Source organism: Lissotriton vulgaris, chromosome 9, assembly GCF_964263255.1.
Source record: "Lissotriton vulgaris chromosome 9, aLisVul1.2, whole genome shotgun sequence".
NCBI classification, from domain to species: domain Eukaryota; kingdom Metazoa; phylum Chordata; class Amphibia; order Caudata; family Salamandridae; genus Lissotriton; species Lissotriton vulgaris.
This window is the reverse complement of record NC_141697.1, coordinates 340,057,435-340,078,410: the sequence shown is the minus strand read 5'-3', so window position 1 is coordinate 340,078,410 and position 20,976 is coordinate 340,057,435. Positions and strand designations below refer to the sequence as shown.

Sequence of the window (20,976 nt, the reverse complement as noted above, 5' to 3'; positions counted from 1 at the left end):
CCATCACCCTCACACACCCTCACTCACCCTCACTCACCCTCACACACCCTCGCCAGCATATCATAACAAAACATAGCATAGCATAACAAAACACAGCATAGCATAGCATAACAAAAAAAGCACAGGATAGCAAAACATAGCATAGCATAACAAAACAAAGCATAGGATAGCAAAACAAAACATAGCATAACAAAACATAGCATAGCAAAACAAAGCATAGCATAATAAAACACAACAAAACATAGCATAGCATAACAAAGCATAGCATAACAAAACAAAGCATAGGATAGCAAAACTAAACATAGCATAACAAAACAAAGCATAGGATAGCAAAACAAAACAGCATAGCATAACAAAACATAGCATAACATAACAAAACATAGCATAACAAAACACAACAGCACATAGCATAACTAAACATAGCAAAACACAACAAAATATAGCATAGCTTAACAAAACACAACAAAACATAGCATAACTAAACATAGCAAAACACAACAAAACATAGCATAGCATACCAAACACAACAAAACATAGCATAGCATAGCATAACAAAACATAGCATAGCATAGCAAAACAAAGCATAGCATAATAAAACTCAACAAAACAGCATATCATAACAAAACATAGCATAGCAAAACAAAGCATAGCATAACAAAACATGGCATAGCATAACAAAACACAGAATAGCATAGCATAACAAATCAAAGCATAGGATAGCAAAACATAGCATAGCATAACAAAACAAAACATAGGATAGTAAAACAAAACATAGCATAGCATGCAGCATCACTCAGCACCACCACAGCATCACTCGGGGGCACCACAACATTACTATGCGCTACCACAGCATCACTGAACACCACAGCATCACTTGTTCGCCAATACAACATCACTCAGCGCCACCACAGCATCAATCTGTGCAACCATTCAACAACAACTGATTCAAATATGTCCTCTTAATGTTTCAAGCTTTATTACAAATGTAACAAAAAGATGTTAATATTTCACTTCTGTTCTTGGATTTTCGTCACAATAAAATACACTGAACATAATCTTCACAAAAGTTATTTACAAAAGTTTAAGCTATTGCCATTATAAAATACAATAACTTTTATTTAAGAATTAATTATTAACAAAATTAAAAGCCATTGTTATTTGTAAACTCAATACATGTAAGTCACGTAAATACAACACATATTGCATTACAAATGCTATAGGTGTCACATTTGCTATTAATTTCGCTATTTACAAAAACAAAACATAAATAAAAAATGTGTCATTTACAATACCAATAGCTCAAACTTTCCTAATGCGAGACCTATTGCATTGCAAATGCTTGTTTTTAATGCAGTAGATTTTACGGTGGTCTGAGGAGATTCAAGGCTACTTGCCATAAGTTCTTATGCACCAAAGTTCACAACTTTCCATCCCACACATGCTCGAGTATCTCCTTTTGTCAGGTCATCTGCTTTCACCAGTTCCCAGTACCATACTAAAACTTCTATAGGAAGCGGGCGGGCTCCCACACTCTTTCCTCATACTCTCATAAATCCTTCCCCCAGCACTGTTAAATCTACCATCATTATTTGAATTGACAATACTTAAAACTAGATATTTCTGCAGTAGTCCCCACCTTTATAACTTTCCACTGAATAAGATTGGGACCATCTTTTAACTGGCTCCAGTATTTAAATCCAGCTCTTATAACCGGAAGACTTAATTTTTCATCTAGAATACTTGGGATTACTGGCAACTTTCAAATAGGGTTTCAAATAGACTTTCAATAGCAAGTTCCAGTTCTTACACCAAACTACCAAAAAATCTTCAACCGCACTTTTTGGAAAAAGTTTGGATTCCTGAATTTATGTAAAAAATCTGCCTGCCTTAATTCAGCATTCATCGAACTATATAGCCTTCTCCTCCAAGTACCCTCCTCATCAGCCAGTAACAACCTGCAGATCTTGAAATGGAATGCGCAACAGTACATTCGGAAAGCAACCCCCCACCCCTCTCCTCCATTTTTCGCCTTAATTTTTTCCAAGCCAACCTCTGGGCTTTCGAGGCCGAAATGAATGATAGTAAGCTCCCTTGTATCTTGTATAACAATTACTTTGTAAATATTAACTATATATTATCAAAGAGAAATATTAACTTGAAAATGATAACCATCTTCACCCTCCTGTAGATCGTCTGGTGTAAATTTTCCCATTTACGCAGTAGGACATTGATCTCACTAGAAACCCTGCTCATGTTGACTTTTGGAATCTCCTTTAATCGTGGGACAACCTCGATTTCAAAGTACCTTGCCTGATACTGAGCCTGTGGAAACTGTGCACTACTCCCCTACATATTCCTTACTATGATCTCAGTCTTGGATTTGTTTATTGCCCAGCCAGGTAAAGCTCCAAACATTTCTGTTAATAGCTCCATTCGAGGCAGGGTTTTATCCAAGTCACTAGTTTATAGCATGATATAATTTGCTTATAGCACAATGTTATTTACAATCCTGCCACTAGAGAATGGCACAATATCCTCATCCTCCCTAAAAAGCTGGACAAGGTCTTAATATATATGTTCAACAAGAGTGGTGACCGACGACACCCTTGCCAGGTTCTCCTGGTGATAACTATTTTCCTGGACAGACTGACGCTCCGGGCCTTATATGGTTGTTTTATTCCCTTATTAAAGCTTTGGGGTAAAGCCATTACTTTCATAACTTCCCACAAATAAGTCCAGCTAACTCGGTTTGCTGCATCGATCATAATCGCAGCAGGGGAGCTTGTGTTTGCAATTTCCATTTCTATTGAGAATATCAGTAGATGGGTTAAATTGTGTGATTACCTACCAGAAATAAAACCCTTTTGTTCCCTGTGAGTCACCGGTTTGATAACTTTGGCCAATCTATTAGCTAGAATTTCTGTGTATACTCTATAATCACCATTTAAAAGCAGAATAGGCCTATCTGGCATCACTAGCCTGGAATTCTTATTCTACTTTAAAATTAGAAAGCAATATGCCTCATTCCATGACTCTAACATTAACATATTGCCATTACATTCCTAAAAATCTTGTTAAATTAATGCTGCCATACCGGGACTATATTTTCCTTCATATCCTTATATAATTTAACAGACCGACAATCCGGCCCTGCTGCTTTTTCATGAGTATTTATTTATTTGTAGCAGAATCTCTTCTGATGTAATCTCCTCCAGCAAATACCATTTTTCTTCTTCCACTAGCCTCAGATTTCTTTTGTCTGCCAACCATTTTTTTATTTCTTGGGGATCCACAAGATTCTCTTCTAAATATAGGGATTGAACTGAATTTCAGACTAAGGATTCTATTTCATCTCGATTTTGGGTGCTATTTCTGTTATCATCGACGACAAGCTCTGCAATGTCATTCCTCATCCTGTCGGTCTTGACTTTCCATGCCAACAATTTGCAGCAGTTTTCCCCATATTCAAAGTGTCCTAAACTACTAGCTTGCCACTTCTCCTTAGTTCTCTTTTCTTTTAACTTGTTAATAGGCTCTTGCTGTTTCAGTAGCTTTTGCGTCTGTTCTTGTTTATTTTCCAGTGTGACTTCCCTCCATTTATTCTCTAGCTTTGTCGCCACCTCTTCAGCTGAGTTCTTCCCTTCTGACTTTGTTTCTATGGCTATCCTGCTTATGTAAGATCCTCCCCTTACAAATGCCTTGTAGGCCTCCCAGACTGCCTGCACTAGCCTTTTTCTCATTTCACTTGAATAACTCCACAGATTCATCCTTTAATTCCCATAGGATACCCTCTTCTAAAAATAATTATTTGTCAATGGTCCATCTCCGATCGGATAGCCCCATTGGGAAGTAAGTAATTTCTAGAATCATGCCTATGTTGCTTACTATGAAAAGTATAGCCGCCCTTTTTGTGCCCGCCTTTATCCGCCATATATCATGTTATCCGAAATCCTGTATTTCCGTCCTGAGTGTCTTCCCCACCTTCCTATTATTTGCTGCTTTACTTTTGTTGGATCTATCTAGATCTTCTTTGAGGACTGCATTAAAGTCTCTCCCAATCTCTATAGGGTATGGGAAATATGGGAATCTAGTTGTCATTTTGTATAAGGGGACAACATTGTCTCAATTGGGGCAATAAAACTCTCCTCAGGTAAACTGCCCCTGTGGCCCTGAGAACGTCCAACACTCCACCTGCAGGTTGAATCAGTTCTTTTTTCACGGACCCCCACTCCCACATTCTTCCTCCATGCTATTGCTGTCCCCCTTAAGTTAAATCCTTGATGGGAGCAAATTATTTGATGGACCCATTCTTGTTTAGTAAAAAGAGCCTTCCACTCTTGTGCAGTAGGGTGAGTCTCGTGCAGAATTGTCACCTGGGCCAGGCAGTCCAACAAATATTGACAGATTAACCTCTGCTTCCTAGCCACCTGTTAACATTCCATGTAAAGAACTTAATTTCCACCATTTTCTTTTTCCCTCAATTACCCAGCAGAACTCTCTCACCCCAATCTTTGACTTATTAGCAGCACCTTAATTTTGTGAATTAGTTTTTTCTTTTCTTTTCTTTTTTGTATTTGTATTTTTCCTCATATGCTCCCCAACTGTGCTCTTCCCATGGAAACCCACCCTTCCTACCTTGGCATATCTGTCTATGCCAATTCGGGCATTTTCCCCAGGGAATGTCACCTCTTAAAAGTTTATAAAAAGTCAAAAAAACCTTCCTATCCTCCACCAGTCTTCTACCCTATAGTGCCTTACACATCACATTTAGAATTTTCTTTCCCCTCTCTGACAGTCATTCCAAATATTGTCCACAAGTAAAAGTTCAGCAGCCCTAGCCAAGTCAGATTGTTTCATTTTGACACAGGTACTTTGCTCTTTAAGCCTCCTGTCCTTAACTCAGGATAGCAACCTTTTTATGCATATTCATCGATTTTTATTCTTGAATAATGATTTTAAGGCCTGATTTCTGGACGTCAAGTTTGGAGAACAGCCCTGAGCTTGAAAAAGCGGAGTTAGGTATTCAGCGGGTAACCAAATAGTCAGACAAATTTCCAAATACATTTTTGTACCGCATTAAATTAGTTAATATATGGTACACTTACTTCTTGACTTTGTGTTCCATTTTGATTCGATTTGAATGATTCCTCTTTCTTATTTTGTCTTAATCTAGCCTGTCTCTTAAAAATGTTTTCTTGAAGTCGGTACATATTGTTTGCTCCACTTTTATCCACACCCCCAGTTTAAAATATCTTTTCAGGAATGGTGATACATTCGTACTTTAAATGGATTACTTTGGTTAAGTACACTTTTTACGAAAAAAAGCCTATTAATATACTGTTGATAGCATTGGTTTTATAAATCAACCACACTCTTGCCGTTGATTTGTGATTTACAAAATGTCAAGATGTGGGACTTAATTTGTGTTTGTCCGAAAAGTTATCTGATTTTTCCAACCCAGTTGACCATCTTTCCACTGCTTTTCAGCTGAAACTCAGTTTAATCTAGCAGCTTCTCCAAGTGAAAATTATAGTCACTTCTGAGTTTTTAGGAGTACACCACAACACATTTAGTATGTTACTATGCTCAAAAACTGTGTCTCAGAGTCAGCCCTTTTATAGAACCAACACTCGGACATTTAGCTTTTTACTCACTATAATATGGCCATCATTCTGCCATCTAAAACAATTTCTTAGATTTTTTTTGTTTTAGATTTGGGTAAAACATGACACTCGTGTCCTGCTTTTCTGAAAAGACTTTTCTATAAACTATGATCCCAATGTAAGTTGCAGCGATTACTTTGGAGTCCTAAAGTAAAACTGAAGTACGCTGTTGGTTAATTCTAAATACACGAATAAAGAGTGAAAATACTGCAAAACAATAAAAAAGGAGCCTGAATTAAAACGTGATGAGCTGGACCAGGTAATAACTGAATAGAGCATTGTATTTTTTCTCGAAGATTTTCTGTTGCTTTGATGTATTAGTACCTTTACAAGAACTTAAATTGGCTGGTCCTTAGGCATAGTGTGTAAGGATGGGGACCCGATTTCCAGTAGTCAACACAACAAATTCGTAATTTTAGAAATACAGAGACAATGTTTGAGGTATGCCAAGACATGTTAGGCAGCTCATTTGGTAAGATATAAAGCAACACAGCAATTCACATTGCCTGCATTAGTGCATTATACTCTGTTTAGAGACTGAATGCTCCTTTATAAATAGACGTGCTCCTGATGGAATGAAATGTTAATGGAAGGTATTGTAATTGAGTTGAAAAAAATAAATACAACGAAGTACTAGAAGTCTGCCAAATCCATGCAGCTTCAAAAATTCACAATTCCTGAAGAAGAGATTTTTTTAACTAGTCAACAAGAGTTAGATTCTTTGTGCTTCGTTATCTTAAACAAAATCATAGCACAAATAGAGAAAGCAGGTTTCTTGATCCTATCGATCATGATCCACTGTTTGCACTGTGTTTTCCCGCAAAAATGTTTACTGAGCAGGGGACTGTATACATTAGCTTTGTGGAGTTCCAGACAGCGTTTGATGCATTTGATTGGACCTTCAGGGTGCGCTGATAGAAATATTATGACATTTATTGGCTTTAAGCAGGGCGCTTGCTGTTCTCCTGCTATTCTTCACTCATTGTGGAAGCAGAAACAGTGACTAAAGTGTTTCCTTACATTGGTTAAGAACCCTGATCAATTAGTTTTAGGGATACATATGAATAGATGAAGTCATTTAGCACTGAGTGTACACAACATATTTTTAAAAAACTCAGCCACCATATGTAATTTTAGCATAGCAATGAGAACATGGCATCCTTTAAGGCCTTGTTTGTTGGTTGCTAGCTCTGTAGGAAATTCACTTTTCTGAATGACCAACATGCATTTCTTGCCTTTGCTAGATCCTATTGTTGTTTGCTGGCTTTAGAACTTTGTATACTTTACACCTGCTAACCAGTAGTAAGGTGCCTGTGCTCTCCATTTAAAAATGGTTTAATTGGCCAACATGGTTCTGCCTTTGGTTCCTTATGGCAACAGTGGACTAGACAACCCAGTTCTTCCTATACCCTTGAGATTGATTTTCCTAATTGTATACCTGGTCCTTTGCTCAGGTGCTGACAAGGTCTAGCCTGGGCTGTTTAGTCAAGAAGTCCTTCAAGAGGGGGCAAGGAATAAGCACGACTTTGCTCTGGAGTTCAGTGGGAATACTGCAGTGTGTTCAGGCCCAATTCCTCGGTCGGTGTAATCAGGCCATATCAAGGCAGCTTCAAAGATTGCATGTTGCCGATGCCGCATTCACCAGTGATCAGGTTGACTTTGATCCTGTCAACCACCCTTGCCTCTGTTGGGCCTCACCTTGGTGTTGTGTGAGGCCGAGCCAGATGACAGAAGATGGCAGTCTCCTTTCCCAAATGAGGCGCTTCATTCAACTATCAGGAGTTTTTCCTGGCCCCACAGCCCATCGTCTTTGGTGATGCAGAACCCCTTGCCCACCTTCAGGATCGGTCGGGGTTCCCAGTGTGCTGATTAATGCAGGTGTTGGTTATATAGGAGCAGAGCTCATCAGACTCCCATCTGCTATATGGCCCCACCAGGCCACACCACAAGGCCCCTCTTTTAAATGTACTCAGTGACTGTTAAGTAATTTGTGAAAGGGAGATTTTAGGAATGTGACCTCTAGACAGTTTCTTGGGAAAGCTGATTCGTTCCAATTAACAAACTTCTTGTTTCTTTGTTGTTCAAAACTGTTAAGTGAGTGATGATTTGGTGAGGAAAAGATGGAGGGCTCTCAGGCAGTATGACAAAGTGAGGGACCTCGGTCAAAGGCAACTCAAGATTCATGCATTATCTCATTGAGATATTCTGTAGGTAGTGCATAGAATTTGGTCACCTTTTCCCCAGGAATGGCCATACATGGTTATTTTAATCAGAGACCTATGTAAACAAAAGCATTGGTGAACTGCAAGCGTCATTAAGAAATCCATAGACAAGCTGCCAGCAGTTCAAAATAATGGTGCAAAGACATAATGTCCAATTCATCTCTGCTCTCAGACCACTAAAGGGCTACTGAATACTAACTTTAAAATGCTGTGTTCTGTACAAAAGGCAGCCTATATCTGTGGTCTGGCGAAACTTTCAGACCAGCAATGTATTGGCTTTCTATTTACCTAGCATTTTACTCCCTGTTAAATGCACATCAGCGTCATTTGCATAGATATTCAGTGTAACTTTTCCTCCCCCCCCTCCCTAATTGCTGTTCCCCAGCTTTGTATGGTACATACATTTGAATGCTATCCACCTCCATCCTGATAAGTGGCAGGTTTTTGATAATGATCCACACTTCTGCTTGAGAGTCTGAAGACAGCCACCAAATGTGGATTTTAGGCCTCTTAACTTCATTAAATAGAAACTAAGCTGCAACAAAGTAGAGTGTACTGACTAAAGAACTAAAAGTGCTATCAGTGTTACTGCTGGTAATTTAGTTTTACGGAAGATATCCAGAGTGTCGCAAAGGAAAAACATCAAGTGTCTAAATCGATCAGAGTTAATAATGCTTGAGACCTGTAGTTACAAGTTAGTAATGTCTTCTTTTACTAGGTACTTTGCACAGGCAACAGCAAACTGATACCCTCTGCTGGAACCAGCACTGGCCACTGTTGTGAGCCTGGCAGCAGTATTTCTCATACAAAACACCCAGCAGACAACATAAGAGCATTTTAGCTGGGATGAAAGAAATTCCACATGAAACTAACCCTTGCAGTATGTTCAGGAAAGTACTTTCTGTCAGTTCAACCCATCATTCGGGCTAAATGAATCAGCAACAGGCCTGTCCTGAAGTAAAATTGTAAGAAAGATTTATCAGAGCACAGATTTTTGCCTTGGAGCGTAATCATTAATTTACTCTTACTATACTAAAAGACCTGATCACAGCACTGGTTATGGTTTTCAAAAACTGAAGAAGATAAACAGCGCTTGATGATCTTGCTTTACACTTATTTATTTATGCATGTTAAGTTTTCCAGCGCTTTATGGAAATGTCATAAACCAGATAAAAGTATTTGAATATTAATAAATCAGCCTAATTTAAGACTGGAAAAAGGCAAGTCGTGGTGTAGTTTTATTCAACACTGAAACTGAATTGGACATTTCTAGTATGTGTGTTAGGAATTTACCCTTTCTGCATGGTCACGATGAATTGTTTGGCCTTTTTCCTGGCTACAGAATTCTGTGCACTTTACCCCTTCTAACCAGTGGTAAAATGCTTGTGTTCCTCTTATCAACGTGGTAAAATTGAAATACTCCTGATTAACATATTTAACTTTCCTATGAGTCCCTTGTATATGGTACCCACAATTGACCCAGGCCCTGTGAATTAAATGTCACCAGTGAGCTGCAAAACTCATTGGACCACCCACTGCAGTGACAATGCATACATGACTGCAAGCCTGCCACCAGTAGCTATGCTGTGTAGGTTTAAACTGCAAATTTGACTTGTCAAATAGCCTCTTTTGACAGACTTACATCTTACCTTTCAATATTTAGGAGTCACCCCTAAGTAGGTCTCATTGCCCATAAACAAAGAGAGCATGGTATTTAAAAGTAGGACATGTGAAAGTCTAATGTGAAACATGTCCTTACAGAGACTAATGTTCTCAAAGCTATAGTAGGTTTGACTGTTGCATAGGAAAACCTTGTGATGCAATATTAAATGCTAACCCTTTATCTCTGGAATGAGACTGGCTAGAAAAATATTTAATCAACTATTTTTATTAGTTCTTAAAATTCTATTCAATGGTGAGGTTGGATTTGTTCTCAATGTTGCGTAAAGGTAACTTTCAAAAATGTACCTTTGCCTTACCAGAAGCCCCTGCAGCTAAATCTGGTTTTCATTCTCCCTCTTTAGCTACCCATCAATTAGACTGTTCCTATGAGGCACAGGGTCAGACTGATTTGCCTATGGCCATGTCTGAACTGGGGTGGCGGAGTGACCTAAAGAATGATGATGGATTAAGCCCAGATCAGTTGACTAGGGGTGAGTGCTTGCAATGTTCAACACTCTGTCCATCATCCCCTTTGGTTTTGCTTTGTTCGCCCTAAGTTGTCAGGGTATGCCCCTGACGTGGGTCCCTTGCTCACTTTGCCACTGGATTCAAGCTAGCCTGGCTGATGATGGCTGATTAGCCAGAAACCGGTCCCAGGATGCTTGTTTCCAGTCCAGGGAAGACATGACTTGGCAGTTCGGGCTGGACTGTTCCCATGAGGTACAGGGTTAGACTGATTTGCCTATGGCCATGTCCGAACTGGGGTGGCGGAGTGAGCTAAAGAATGATGATGGATTAAACCCAGATCAGTTGACTGGGGGTGAGTGCTTGAAATGTTCAACACTCTGTCCATCATCCTCTTTGGTTTTGCAAATATTAGTTTACACCAGACAGGGCCCTGCTGTTGTCCTCCAAGCCAGTCAGGCCCAAATCACAGTGGCCCTCTTTTGACATTAGTGTCACAGTCTATTTGCCAGGTCTGCTAGGTTTACTCATAGCATTTGGGCACACTTCAAAGGAGGAAAACAGAATCACAAAACAATTTGCGGGCATCTACTGTCTGGTATAATAAAGCTGAGCTTTCAGCAACCAGAGTTCTATCTCTGAGGTTGTTGCGGGTACAGGGACTGAATCTAACTGGATTTTTGTGTTAGATGTGGGAGGACACTGGGATTACCATAGTACTCACTCCATCCCCCACCCCTCACAGTTTGGTCGAAGACTTTGGCTATCTTAAAATGCCCAAAGTGAGAAGAATTAGCACCGGGAACCTTTACCCCACTGGTTAGGGCATCCCCTGGGGTCATTACCACACACTAGCTTGTAACAGGCATAAATGTTGCATCTCCAGGTACCCACTTGAGAACACTCTTGGACCCTGGAAGAACATTAGAAGAATCTGTTGTCTGCAGCCTGAGAAGAGTTCTGGAGGGCTGGACCTGTTCTCCCTCCTGTACCAAGGGCAAAGAAGTGATCTCTAAGACTGACCTCCTGTTCAGGGTATATGGACACAACACACTACAAGAGGCCTTTCCCTGCAACTGCCCAGTTGACCTGTGGCAATACGGCCTGGACTGTACTCTCCAGTTGGCCTCAGCCTGCCACCTTGTGAATCTCTAAGTGCCTCCCCTGAGGTTCTGGAGAGGGTGGCTTTAATAATGTATTCCTATGGTGGATTGAAACGTAAAGCCAGCTGGTAAAATATTTGACTAGTTGGTGTATCCAGCCAGCTCTCCATGGCAGTCAGCCTACCCTTGTGCCTAGGTCCTGGTCTACTTTGACCATGGACTATCATTGAAGTTTTGTGCTTTTTGGTGCTATCTCTACTTATAATTTTTAAAATGTATATCTCTGGTTCACCTTATTGGACTTTTGTCATTTTGGTGTCATTTGTTAGATTACATTTTACTCTGTTTTCCTAATTAATTTTGGGATTTTTATTGTTATGCTTTTCAACTTTCTTACTGTTTCATTACTGCAGAAGTACTTCAAACATTGCCTCTACGTTATGCGTGTCTGCACTGTGCCATAGCTACCAGGGTGTTGAGCTCAGTTTAATTTAGTGACTTTGGGGGTTCTCTCTGACAGGGTTTGTAACTATTACTTGAGTTGGGTACTTACCCCCCCCCCCCCCCCCCCAAATAAAAACTCTTACAATGTGCTACTATGTTGTTTTTTGTTGTTGCATTTATAGGTGGATAACAGCATTCTTTGCTGTCTTGGGGACATAACCTTGGGCTTCTTCCTGTGGGCAGGCAGAGATGTGGAATTAAAATATTGCCAAGGGAGTGAGGCAGAAGTTGAAAATAACTTTACTTTGGCCGGTGGGCAGGGATCTAAGCCATGAGTGAGGGGGTGCTGATCTCTCCTGTCAGTGCTCTGAGTTATGGAGGTGTGCCACCCATGGAGTTAGAATGTAGACTTTTGAGTGCGTCACCAAACATCTCCACCTACTCTCTGAGCAAGTGCTTTGTGGAATGCCCCTATCTTACATTAACTTCTCCTGAGGTCTGTGTCGAAGATTCTAAGTGTGCACTTTGACCCTGTCAAAAGGATAGAAGGAAGCATCCCGATATGCACTTGACCCAAGGGAGAGTAGTGGGGGAGACCTTTTTGTGGATTCAGGGATTATACCTGGGTTGTGATGCATGCACTGGGCTACCAGGTATGACCCCACATTGTTAGCGATACCAGGTCTCCCCACATAATAGCCAAAGAGAAAAACATTTATGTGTCTGCCTAGCAGCAAAGAAAGAGGAAGGGTTTATTCTTTTTGTTACTTATGTAACTGGAAAGACTGTAATCATTGGTTGAAGGGTAGTGAATCATTATACCTATGGAAGATGTAGTCCTGGATGATTTTGTTCTTCTGTCTTCTATTTTGCTGAAACTGCTGGGTAAATAAAGTGGAAAAAGTCATGCATAATCCTTAACTGTGGTCCTGACTTAGAGTTGGTAATTTCTAGAATGTGCAATTATGCTTTAACTTTTTTTGCATCTGTAGGTGGAGATCAGCCATCTTAAAAGTCGGCAAATTGCAGTTCAAGATCAACTTCAAACTCTGCAATCAGCAGCACAGTTAGGAGCATCTGGCACCTCTTCTCCAGGCACAGCCACATCTACCTTTAGCTCCATGCACCATCATGCATCAGATTTCCAGGCAGATAACATGGATTTTGGAGATGTCATTTGGTCTCAGCAAGAAATAAACAAATTATCTAATCAAGTGTCAAGACTTGAAGCAGAGGTCACTCGCTGGAAGCAATTGGCACAGGTAACACTATTTTCTGATTTAATGTAGTTGTTCTTCTCAATCTTTGAGTTATTTTTTATACAGTAGTCTGTCTTTTGTGCCTTGAGAATTTTGCTTAAAGAAAAAAATAGCAGTGTGTGTGTGTAAGTAAATTATGCAAAAAAGAAGCAGAGAACTCTGGGTAGTTCCCAAGTTTGGGTGGAGAGCAGCTCCTGTATAGCGCACCCTACAACACCAGCGACACACTAAATTTTCTAACCTCAATTGTCTGTTTTTCTAGCAAATTTTGTCTGAAAAAAGCTGTCAAAACAGTTATCAGGCTCTGTCTCCTGACTGTCTGGTGCTTTAGGTTAGTTATTTTGTTTTCTCCTACATTTATTTTAGATATTTAGTTTTTGCCTCTTTTAGGCTACCTCGTTCTGGCCATTTTCGCTGTTCCATCTTCATCTTCCCACCACCCGCTTCCAGCCTCACTTGAGCCCCTCTTCCCCTCTTCCCCCTCCCCCCTCACCTGTGGCCCTCCACGGACCTACTTCATGGAGGCAACAGTGTGGCCACATTGCCGGTACTCCAAAGGCAAGCCGTCAGCGCTCATCCACACCTGGACGGCACCCAGCACCAGGAACGCTGGATCTTCTGCCATCAGCTGCTACTCCGGAGTTGAGTTTACTGTCCTGAACCCCAGACCCTGCATCAAGAAACTGTTGCCATACCTCTCATTGCTCTACTGCAGGACCCTTCACCTGTAGCCACTACGACTGCCTCCTGATCAATGCCTGGTCCCTCTGCAAGCACGCAACCGAGATCTGGGACACCATCACTGCCCTTGCCCATGACATAATCTTCCTCATTCAGGCCATGGCTCAACCCCACCCTCAGCTACAAGTTTGTTCACTTAAACAAACTCAGGGGTGGAATTGCCATCATCCACAAGGAATCCATCCACTGCACAGCCACTACGGATGACACCTCGATTATGGATCACCTCAACTTCCAGCTCAGAATAGATGGCAAAACCACCATCACAGGCCCTCTTGCCTACAGACCGCCAGGACCGCACCCTGTCTTCTGTCACACAATACCCGATTTCATCACCCCTCCTAATCTATTGACACCGAACCCTATATCTATCTCGGAGACCTCCAGTTCCACTTCAATGACCCCAATAATGCCAACACCATCAACCTTCTGGACAGCATGAACAACATCGGCCTTACTCAGATATTCACCGACCCCAAGCAATTCGCAGTACGCATGCTAGATCCTATCTTAACCACCAGCAACAGAGTCAAATACAGCCACACCACCGAGCTCACCTAGACAGACCACGCAGTTGTCCACTTCACCTACACTACTGCCCCAGACTCGCCACCAGACAATTTCATTTCCCAAGGCAAACCCAGCTCATCTTCGGATTTTCCAAAGACCCCCTTTCCCCTCCACGAAGGCCAGCTTTCACCTTCCTCATGATCAGTGTCACCAACTGGATGCAAGACAACTGCCTCAGGCTCAACCCAAACAAGATGGAAGTTCTGATCTTCGGGGACTCCATCGTACAGTGGGATAACTCCTGGTGTCCCGCCGACCTGGGACTTTCCTCCACCCCCACTGACCAAGCCCCAAACCTCAGCATCATCCTGGACAGCAAATTCACCATGAAGAGCTAAAGTGACACAATCTCTGCTTCCTGCTTCCTCACCCTCCGCCTGCTTCGTAAGATCTTCAAATGGATCCCTATATCCACCAGACGTATCGCCACTCAAGTCCTCGTCACTAGCCGCCTGGACTAAAGCAACGCTCGTTATGCCGGAATTACACCCCACCTCCTGAAGAGATTTCAGGCCACCCAGAACTCAACAGCCAGACTCATCCTTAACCTCCCAGATGTACCCACACCTCCCCCCACCTGAAGAAACTCCACTGGCTCCCAGTACCTAAGAGATGTCAATTCAAGATCCTGACGCATGCCTACAAAGCCCTTCACAACCAAGACAAGCGTTCATCACCCACAACCTGAGCTTCCACAGACTCCAGTGCTCCACCTCCCTTTGCTCACACCCCCTGCATCCACTGCAGCAACAGTGGAGGTTGTTCCTTTTCCTACTTCGCTGCAAAATCTTGGAACAAAGGACCTCTTCCTCTGTCCAGGAATTCAGAAGGGGACTCCAGACCTGGCTCTTCAACTAAAGCCACTGAGCACCCTGGACAAAGTTCCTGGATACCCTCATGGGTAATTTGCGTTCTCTATAAATCCTGATTGATTGTTTGGGTCCACAATTGTCCTGATATTCTCCTGTTAACCACTTCTTCTGCTACCAAAGAATGAGCTTGTACTTCCAGTCTAGTTGTTAGGAAAATCAAAGAATATTCTGCAGTGCTGAAGTAAAAGGCTATTTTTGTGTACATCATGTACAAAAAATCATTCATATACATGGGCATGTATGAAAAAATCAACCAGAAACACGAAATTAAAAAATATAGTGTTTTTTTTTTCATAAAATGTTGCGTGACATAGAGGGAATCAGTTCACAAAGGACACTTGCGTGGAATACAGAGATAGTGTTTAGAACATCCACTGGTACAGCGGATGCACAGAAGGTAGAGCAGAATGCTGAGTGTGAGCTATATTCTTCTGGTGACTCTTTTTTCCCCTCTGAAACAAATCCCCAAAGTAGGCATTTTGTTCAGGAAAAAAAACACCATGTCCTGCAGGGAAGTTTTCATCCTGTGCGTCGGGCTGTTTTTTCTTTTTCCAGCTGGGCAAAGAAATCCGGTATTGGATGACCCACCAACCGGGGGGCCACCATCACTGTGACCTGGTAGTTTTATGGCTGGGTCAAGGGTTTCTGCTGTTGGAGATGGCTGAGGCCTTTTCGGCAGAGGGAACATACCATTTATATTTTTTTCATAATAGGCTTTCCTTGTAAACTACAGTATTATTGTAGACCATCTCATTGTTTGTCATTTCATTGTAATTTATACAATGAAACAATGTGGGGAATGGTTTAATAGTAAAGGATTAAGGGTAAGAGGTGAGAGACACAGCATGAAATTCCCGCAATTCACATGGAAATGGTTCTCCATTACATCTCACTATAATAATCAACATTCATTGTGTCTAAATCAGATAGCAACTGCTTCCTGTGTGAGCTACCTTTTTAGGTTGAGCAGACCTAAAAAGCATGCGAAGCATGCTTTGTCTGTTCGACAACTTTTGTTGGCGTGTTCGGAGGAATCTGAGACCGCGTTCGGGGACGAGCCTCTGCTGTCTCAGATTCCTCCTCGAGGGCGCGCATGGAGCCGTGCACATCCCCTGTCTGCCATTCACATGCTCTCGCAATCACACACAGGCAAACAGGCAAAGTCACGCATGCGCACACACACTCCCCCCCCGCACACACTCCCCCCCCCCCCCCCCCAAGGCATACACACACACACACAGGCAGGCACACACGCGCACACACACACACACACGCACCCCCCTCCCCCTCCACTCACGGGGCTCACGCGCACACACACGCGCGCGCACACACAGACACACATATCCCCCCCCCCCCTCCACTCACCGTGCTCTTTTGTCGCTGCGCTCCTTTTCTCCGGTACTTCTCTGGATCTTCACGCTACTGCGGGGCTCTCCCTCCATGATGGGAGCCCCGCATCAACGAGCAACACCGGCCTCTTCCGGCCGCGTCACAGGCCCTGCCCATGTCACGGGCAAGGATGCCTGACTTCCTGGTTATTTATAGCGCGCGTGCGCGTAAACAACTTGAGTCTTGTTTCATAATTGAAATTAGACGTTTCTCCCTCTATTTAAGTCTGACATGGAGTCACCTTAATTTAACTTGAAATAAACTCCCTCACCTTGATCGTTCGTGGCTATCACCTATTTATACACTTCGATCTCGGTTGTGTTCTGTAAATCCCACGTATATATTGTAAAACCACAGCGCTCCCCTCGGGTCTGTAAAACATATCCACAAGGTACGCGGTTACCTCTTAAGAAATACATTTATAACTTGTGCTCTTAGGTCACGCCTTCCTTTATTTTTACCTTGATCCCGGTTAGGTAATGGGCCCCGTGTTCGGCTTTAACTACGGCGGACCAGCGAGGCTGTCACTCCGCTTCTCAAACGTGCAGCCAGCCTAATACAGGGCAAACAACACGAGGCAGTGTAAACGAAGCGGCTCGGCTTGATATGCCACTTCCTTATGTCGCAAAAATTCTCATACCACCGCCCGTCTAGCTGTTCCTAATAACCTTACCGATAGGTCTGCAACGTGCTACCGGGAACACGGGTGTCGTTTTTTGTAGTATATCACGATCAATAGTCCTGATTGTCTCTATTTAAACAATGTCTGCTAATACCCAATAGATTACTACACTCACATGACACCACGTTTCCTACCACCCGTCAGAGCCCCCCTCTGATTGGTGGATGTGCACACATGGTGAACCTATCTTTTTTTTTTTAATCAAGTTTTATTTAAACATCGTCTCTAATGTTTTCTCCGGGGCAATATTCGAAAACTGATAACCTGATGTTGATCCGCCTCATATTATTCATGGTAATCCATTCTAAATATTGGTATTAACTCATCGGCTACTATTAAAAGTGATCTAAAGAGCGAAGGTCACCGCTCACATTCCTACCATTATTTCCAGCGAACTTTTGCTGCCTCTGCCCTTATACACTAAAAGCAGACTCACGCTTTATCCTACTAAGCTTGCCTCGTCTCCGAGGCAGTCTGTGATGCTAGTAAGGGTGACTCATTTACAACTGTCTTGTATCTAACAATATGCATAGTATGGGGCTAAAATGTCCCGATCAAATATTGAAGATAGTTAATTTTATAATATTCTTTATTGAGGCAAACTTGATGTGCCTCTGCCCACAGGCCTAACTACACTTGCCTCTACTCCGAGGCTATTTATGCTGCTAATAAATGTGTTTCTTCCTTGTTTAAAGTGCTACCTGACTTAGGCTATAAAAATGTTTTTAATTGGAATTAATGATCTATATTTTCTGTGACTTTTGCCTGTGTTTACTGTATTACAGCCTGAATTTTATGTGCACTACTTCCAACATGGTTTGATGCTCCCATCAAGCACATTGAATAGGATTAAATACAATGTTCACAAAATAATTGATTAGAGATGGATTGGGTTACATTTGGCTGAGTTAGTACAGACTATGGGTACACCAAAACAAGGTAATAGAAGGAAGAGGAGAATCTACAAAAAGTAAAGAAAGGTTAACAGTTGATAATATCGAGAGAGGTATAGGGCAAAGAAGTTTTGGATCTACTAATGTAGGTAGACTTATTAATGTTTTTTTTCTGCACTTTATTAAATGCAGCAAATACTCCATTGAAATTAGTGTAAGTGTGTGTGATAGTGAATGCACAATGAGTGAAAGTGACAATAAGTGCAGAGCTAGCATGTGTATGTAAATATTTTCAAAGCCAACACATGTTAAACAAAAAAGTCATTTACAATACTAATAGCTCACACATTCCTAATGCGAGACCTATTGCATTGTAAATGCTTGTTCTAAATTGACGCCAATTCAATAACCGGACTGTGATGCCCCCATTACTCATACGGAAATTCGGGAGTGATGCGGACCCTCGCTACTGGAAAAGGGCTGGCCCGGATGCCTTCCCATCTGCATTTTATAAAGCTTGGTTGGATTTTCTAGCTCTGCATCTTCAGAGGGTATATGACAAGGCACTCCTATCCTCCCACCTTCCCGACTCTCTATCCAAGACCAGGCTCATCTCCCTGAAGCCTGATCAGAATCCCATTAGTCTCGGCTTTCACCGACCGCTGTAACTGTTGAATACAGACTAAGAAATTCTGGCTAAGATATTAGCCTAGAAATTTGCACCATTAATACTCCCTTTGATACATGCAGAACCAGAACGGGTTTGTTCTGGCACACACTATCTCCTTTAATTGACCCTGCCTTTTCTGACTCTTTCCATATATGCCGCCTGGTCCTGCCCACATTGAGGATGCCTGGTACTTGAACTAGAGAAGGCATTTGACACTCTTGAGTGGTCCTACCTCTTTGAAGTTCTCCCTATGGCATTGGATCTCAATATCTGTGCCTGGTGAAACTCCTGTACGACAAACCAGCCTCAAGGGTTAGAACTGGAGGCCTTATATCTGCATAAATTCGGGTTCGCAAGGCACTCCACACAGCTGCCCCTTCTTCCCCCGATCTTCTCCTTAGCAATAGAACTATTGGCTCTTGCCAAGCGATCTTCAGCAGCAACCTGGGTATTCCAGTGAGTTTTTCTAATTCATGCTATATTGCTGTATGCAGATGAGGTGTCAGAGATGTCTGCTCTGTCCCAAGCAAAATACTTGATGACCTTACGCGATTCGTACATCTGTCTGGGCCGCATGTAAACTAGGGGAAGTCTTGACTGTTCCCCTTTGCTCTCAACCTAACTCACTTGGGTCTGCGGATTTACTGCATAAATCAGGACCTTCTTGATGGTAACTTTATATGAGCAGTCACCGCCTTAACTTCCCAGAAAAAAAAAAAAAGAAAGAAATATAGGGCCACTATACGTTTTTTAGACTTCTTTATAGTATCGAAGCACACTCAATCCTCCATTGGGCTGGAACGGACTTAGTGTCTCTTCGCAGGGAGGACAACTTGGGCCTGCGTAAATACCCTTTTTCAGCTAATTAGAACACTATCCTAACTGCCCTCCAGGTTTCATTATACCCTGAGACAGTATCTAGTGACTCTGACGCCTGTTGATCGTATCTAATTAGGTGCATCTACACGACCCATAATCCTGATACTTGAGCTGTTCAGCTATATGTATGTCGAGATGTACTATGTGATGGCCGATATTCACTGTAAAAATGTAAATCCACCAAGGAAGAATTGAGACTGTTGGGAGATGTGGCGAAACCCCTCCTGTTTCCCTTTCACTCCCACTCCCACCCCTCTTCCTTCCATCCTTCCCCTCAATTTTCACTCCTATTTCTTTTTGAGGTAATTGGTTACTTGCAGTTAAAACATTCTGATTAATTTTGGCGTCTTTGCCATAAAATGTCATGGCTATTCACATATCGGAGGTATCTACCTCCCCTCCTCTCTCTCTTTATTCATAATTATGATATAAGATAAGTTGTGTATTGCTGTATTGGCTGGTAAAAACTAGACCTTCCAGGGTGTATGCCCCCAGCCTAATGGGATCCTGAGCATCTCTTATTTTGCTGCTAATTATGTTGTCAACACCCTTGTGAATTTACTATGCCTGATATTGTAATATGACATAATCAAAAAAATGTAATAAACAGATAAAAAAAAGGGTAAGAGGTGAAATGTTGAGGGTATGGGCAAGGGATTTAGGGTAATCCTTGAGGGGTAAGGGGCACGCCTAAGGGTTTAAGTGTAAGGGCCTACGAGGATAAGGATACAGGGCAATAGGCTAAGGTGTTTTCATTGCATTGGGGTGTTTGGAAAGGGCTGAGGTAAGCTACTTAGCGTTGCAGGAGATACATTATGGGATCTCTTTCCCTAATCATTGCACCATCTTTCTAAGTTTACTTTTAAAACAGAACAAAATAAACAGTGTCTGCTAAATATGTCTGTCATGTCATAAGACTTATTGTACTGTATTAGAGCAAATTTGGTTTTCAGGTTCTAAAGCATCTTTATATTGTGTTAGTTTATGTTGTCATCTTACTCTATCTTACTCTATGTGATTGTGTTGCAAGGTGATGTTTTGGTATTCTAGCATTTGTGCACAATATTAGCTCGATAATTACACATACCATTAAGTCATTTAGTGATCTTATTGTGAGTCTTTAAGGTCAGATGTATAGAGTAAAACCTCTGGTATGTAAAAAACCTTGTGTCTTTGGTTGTACAGAAATATGCAGTGTTCTTCTTCTGTTTACTTTTCCAACCTGATTTGTATTTTTTCTCTCTTTTATCCTTGTTTGTTCCTCGGTTGTTGGCATTCTTCGTTCACTTGCGAAGCAATGGAACAGATGCCTCTGATTATTCCTTCCATAGAAAGGCTTTAGCTACTTATTCTTTATTGAAGACTGAGGAATGTGTGTTATTAGTTATGAAGGACAGCCCATTTGGGTGGTATGCTTTCTTTGATGAAGAGACATTCTTAAAAGGTTTGTGTTTAGCCAAGG

At 41.8% G+C, this 20,976-nt stretch overlaps 1 protein-coding gene across 1 annotated transcript in view; it reads left to right on the top strand.

The window, feature by feature from the left end:
- Positions 1-20,976, top strand: part of TRIP11 (thyroid hormone receptor interactor 11) — a 485,462-nt gene that overhangs the window by 122,300 nt on the left and 342,186 nt on the right. Inside the window, exon 4 of the mRNA XM_086937682.1 lies at positions 12,552-12,821. Within this exon, the coding sequence (XP_086793808.1) occupies positions 12,552-12,821 (270 nt within the window). The remainder of the gene's footprint in view (positions 1-12,551; positions 12,822-20,976) is intronic.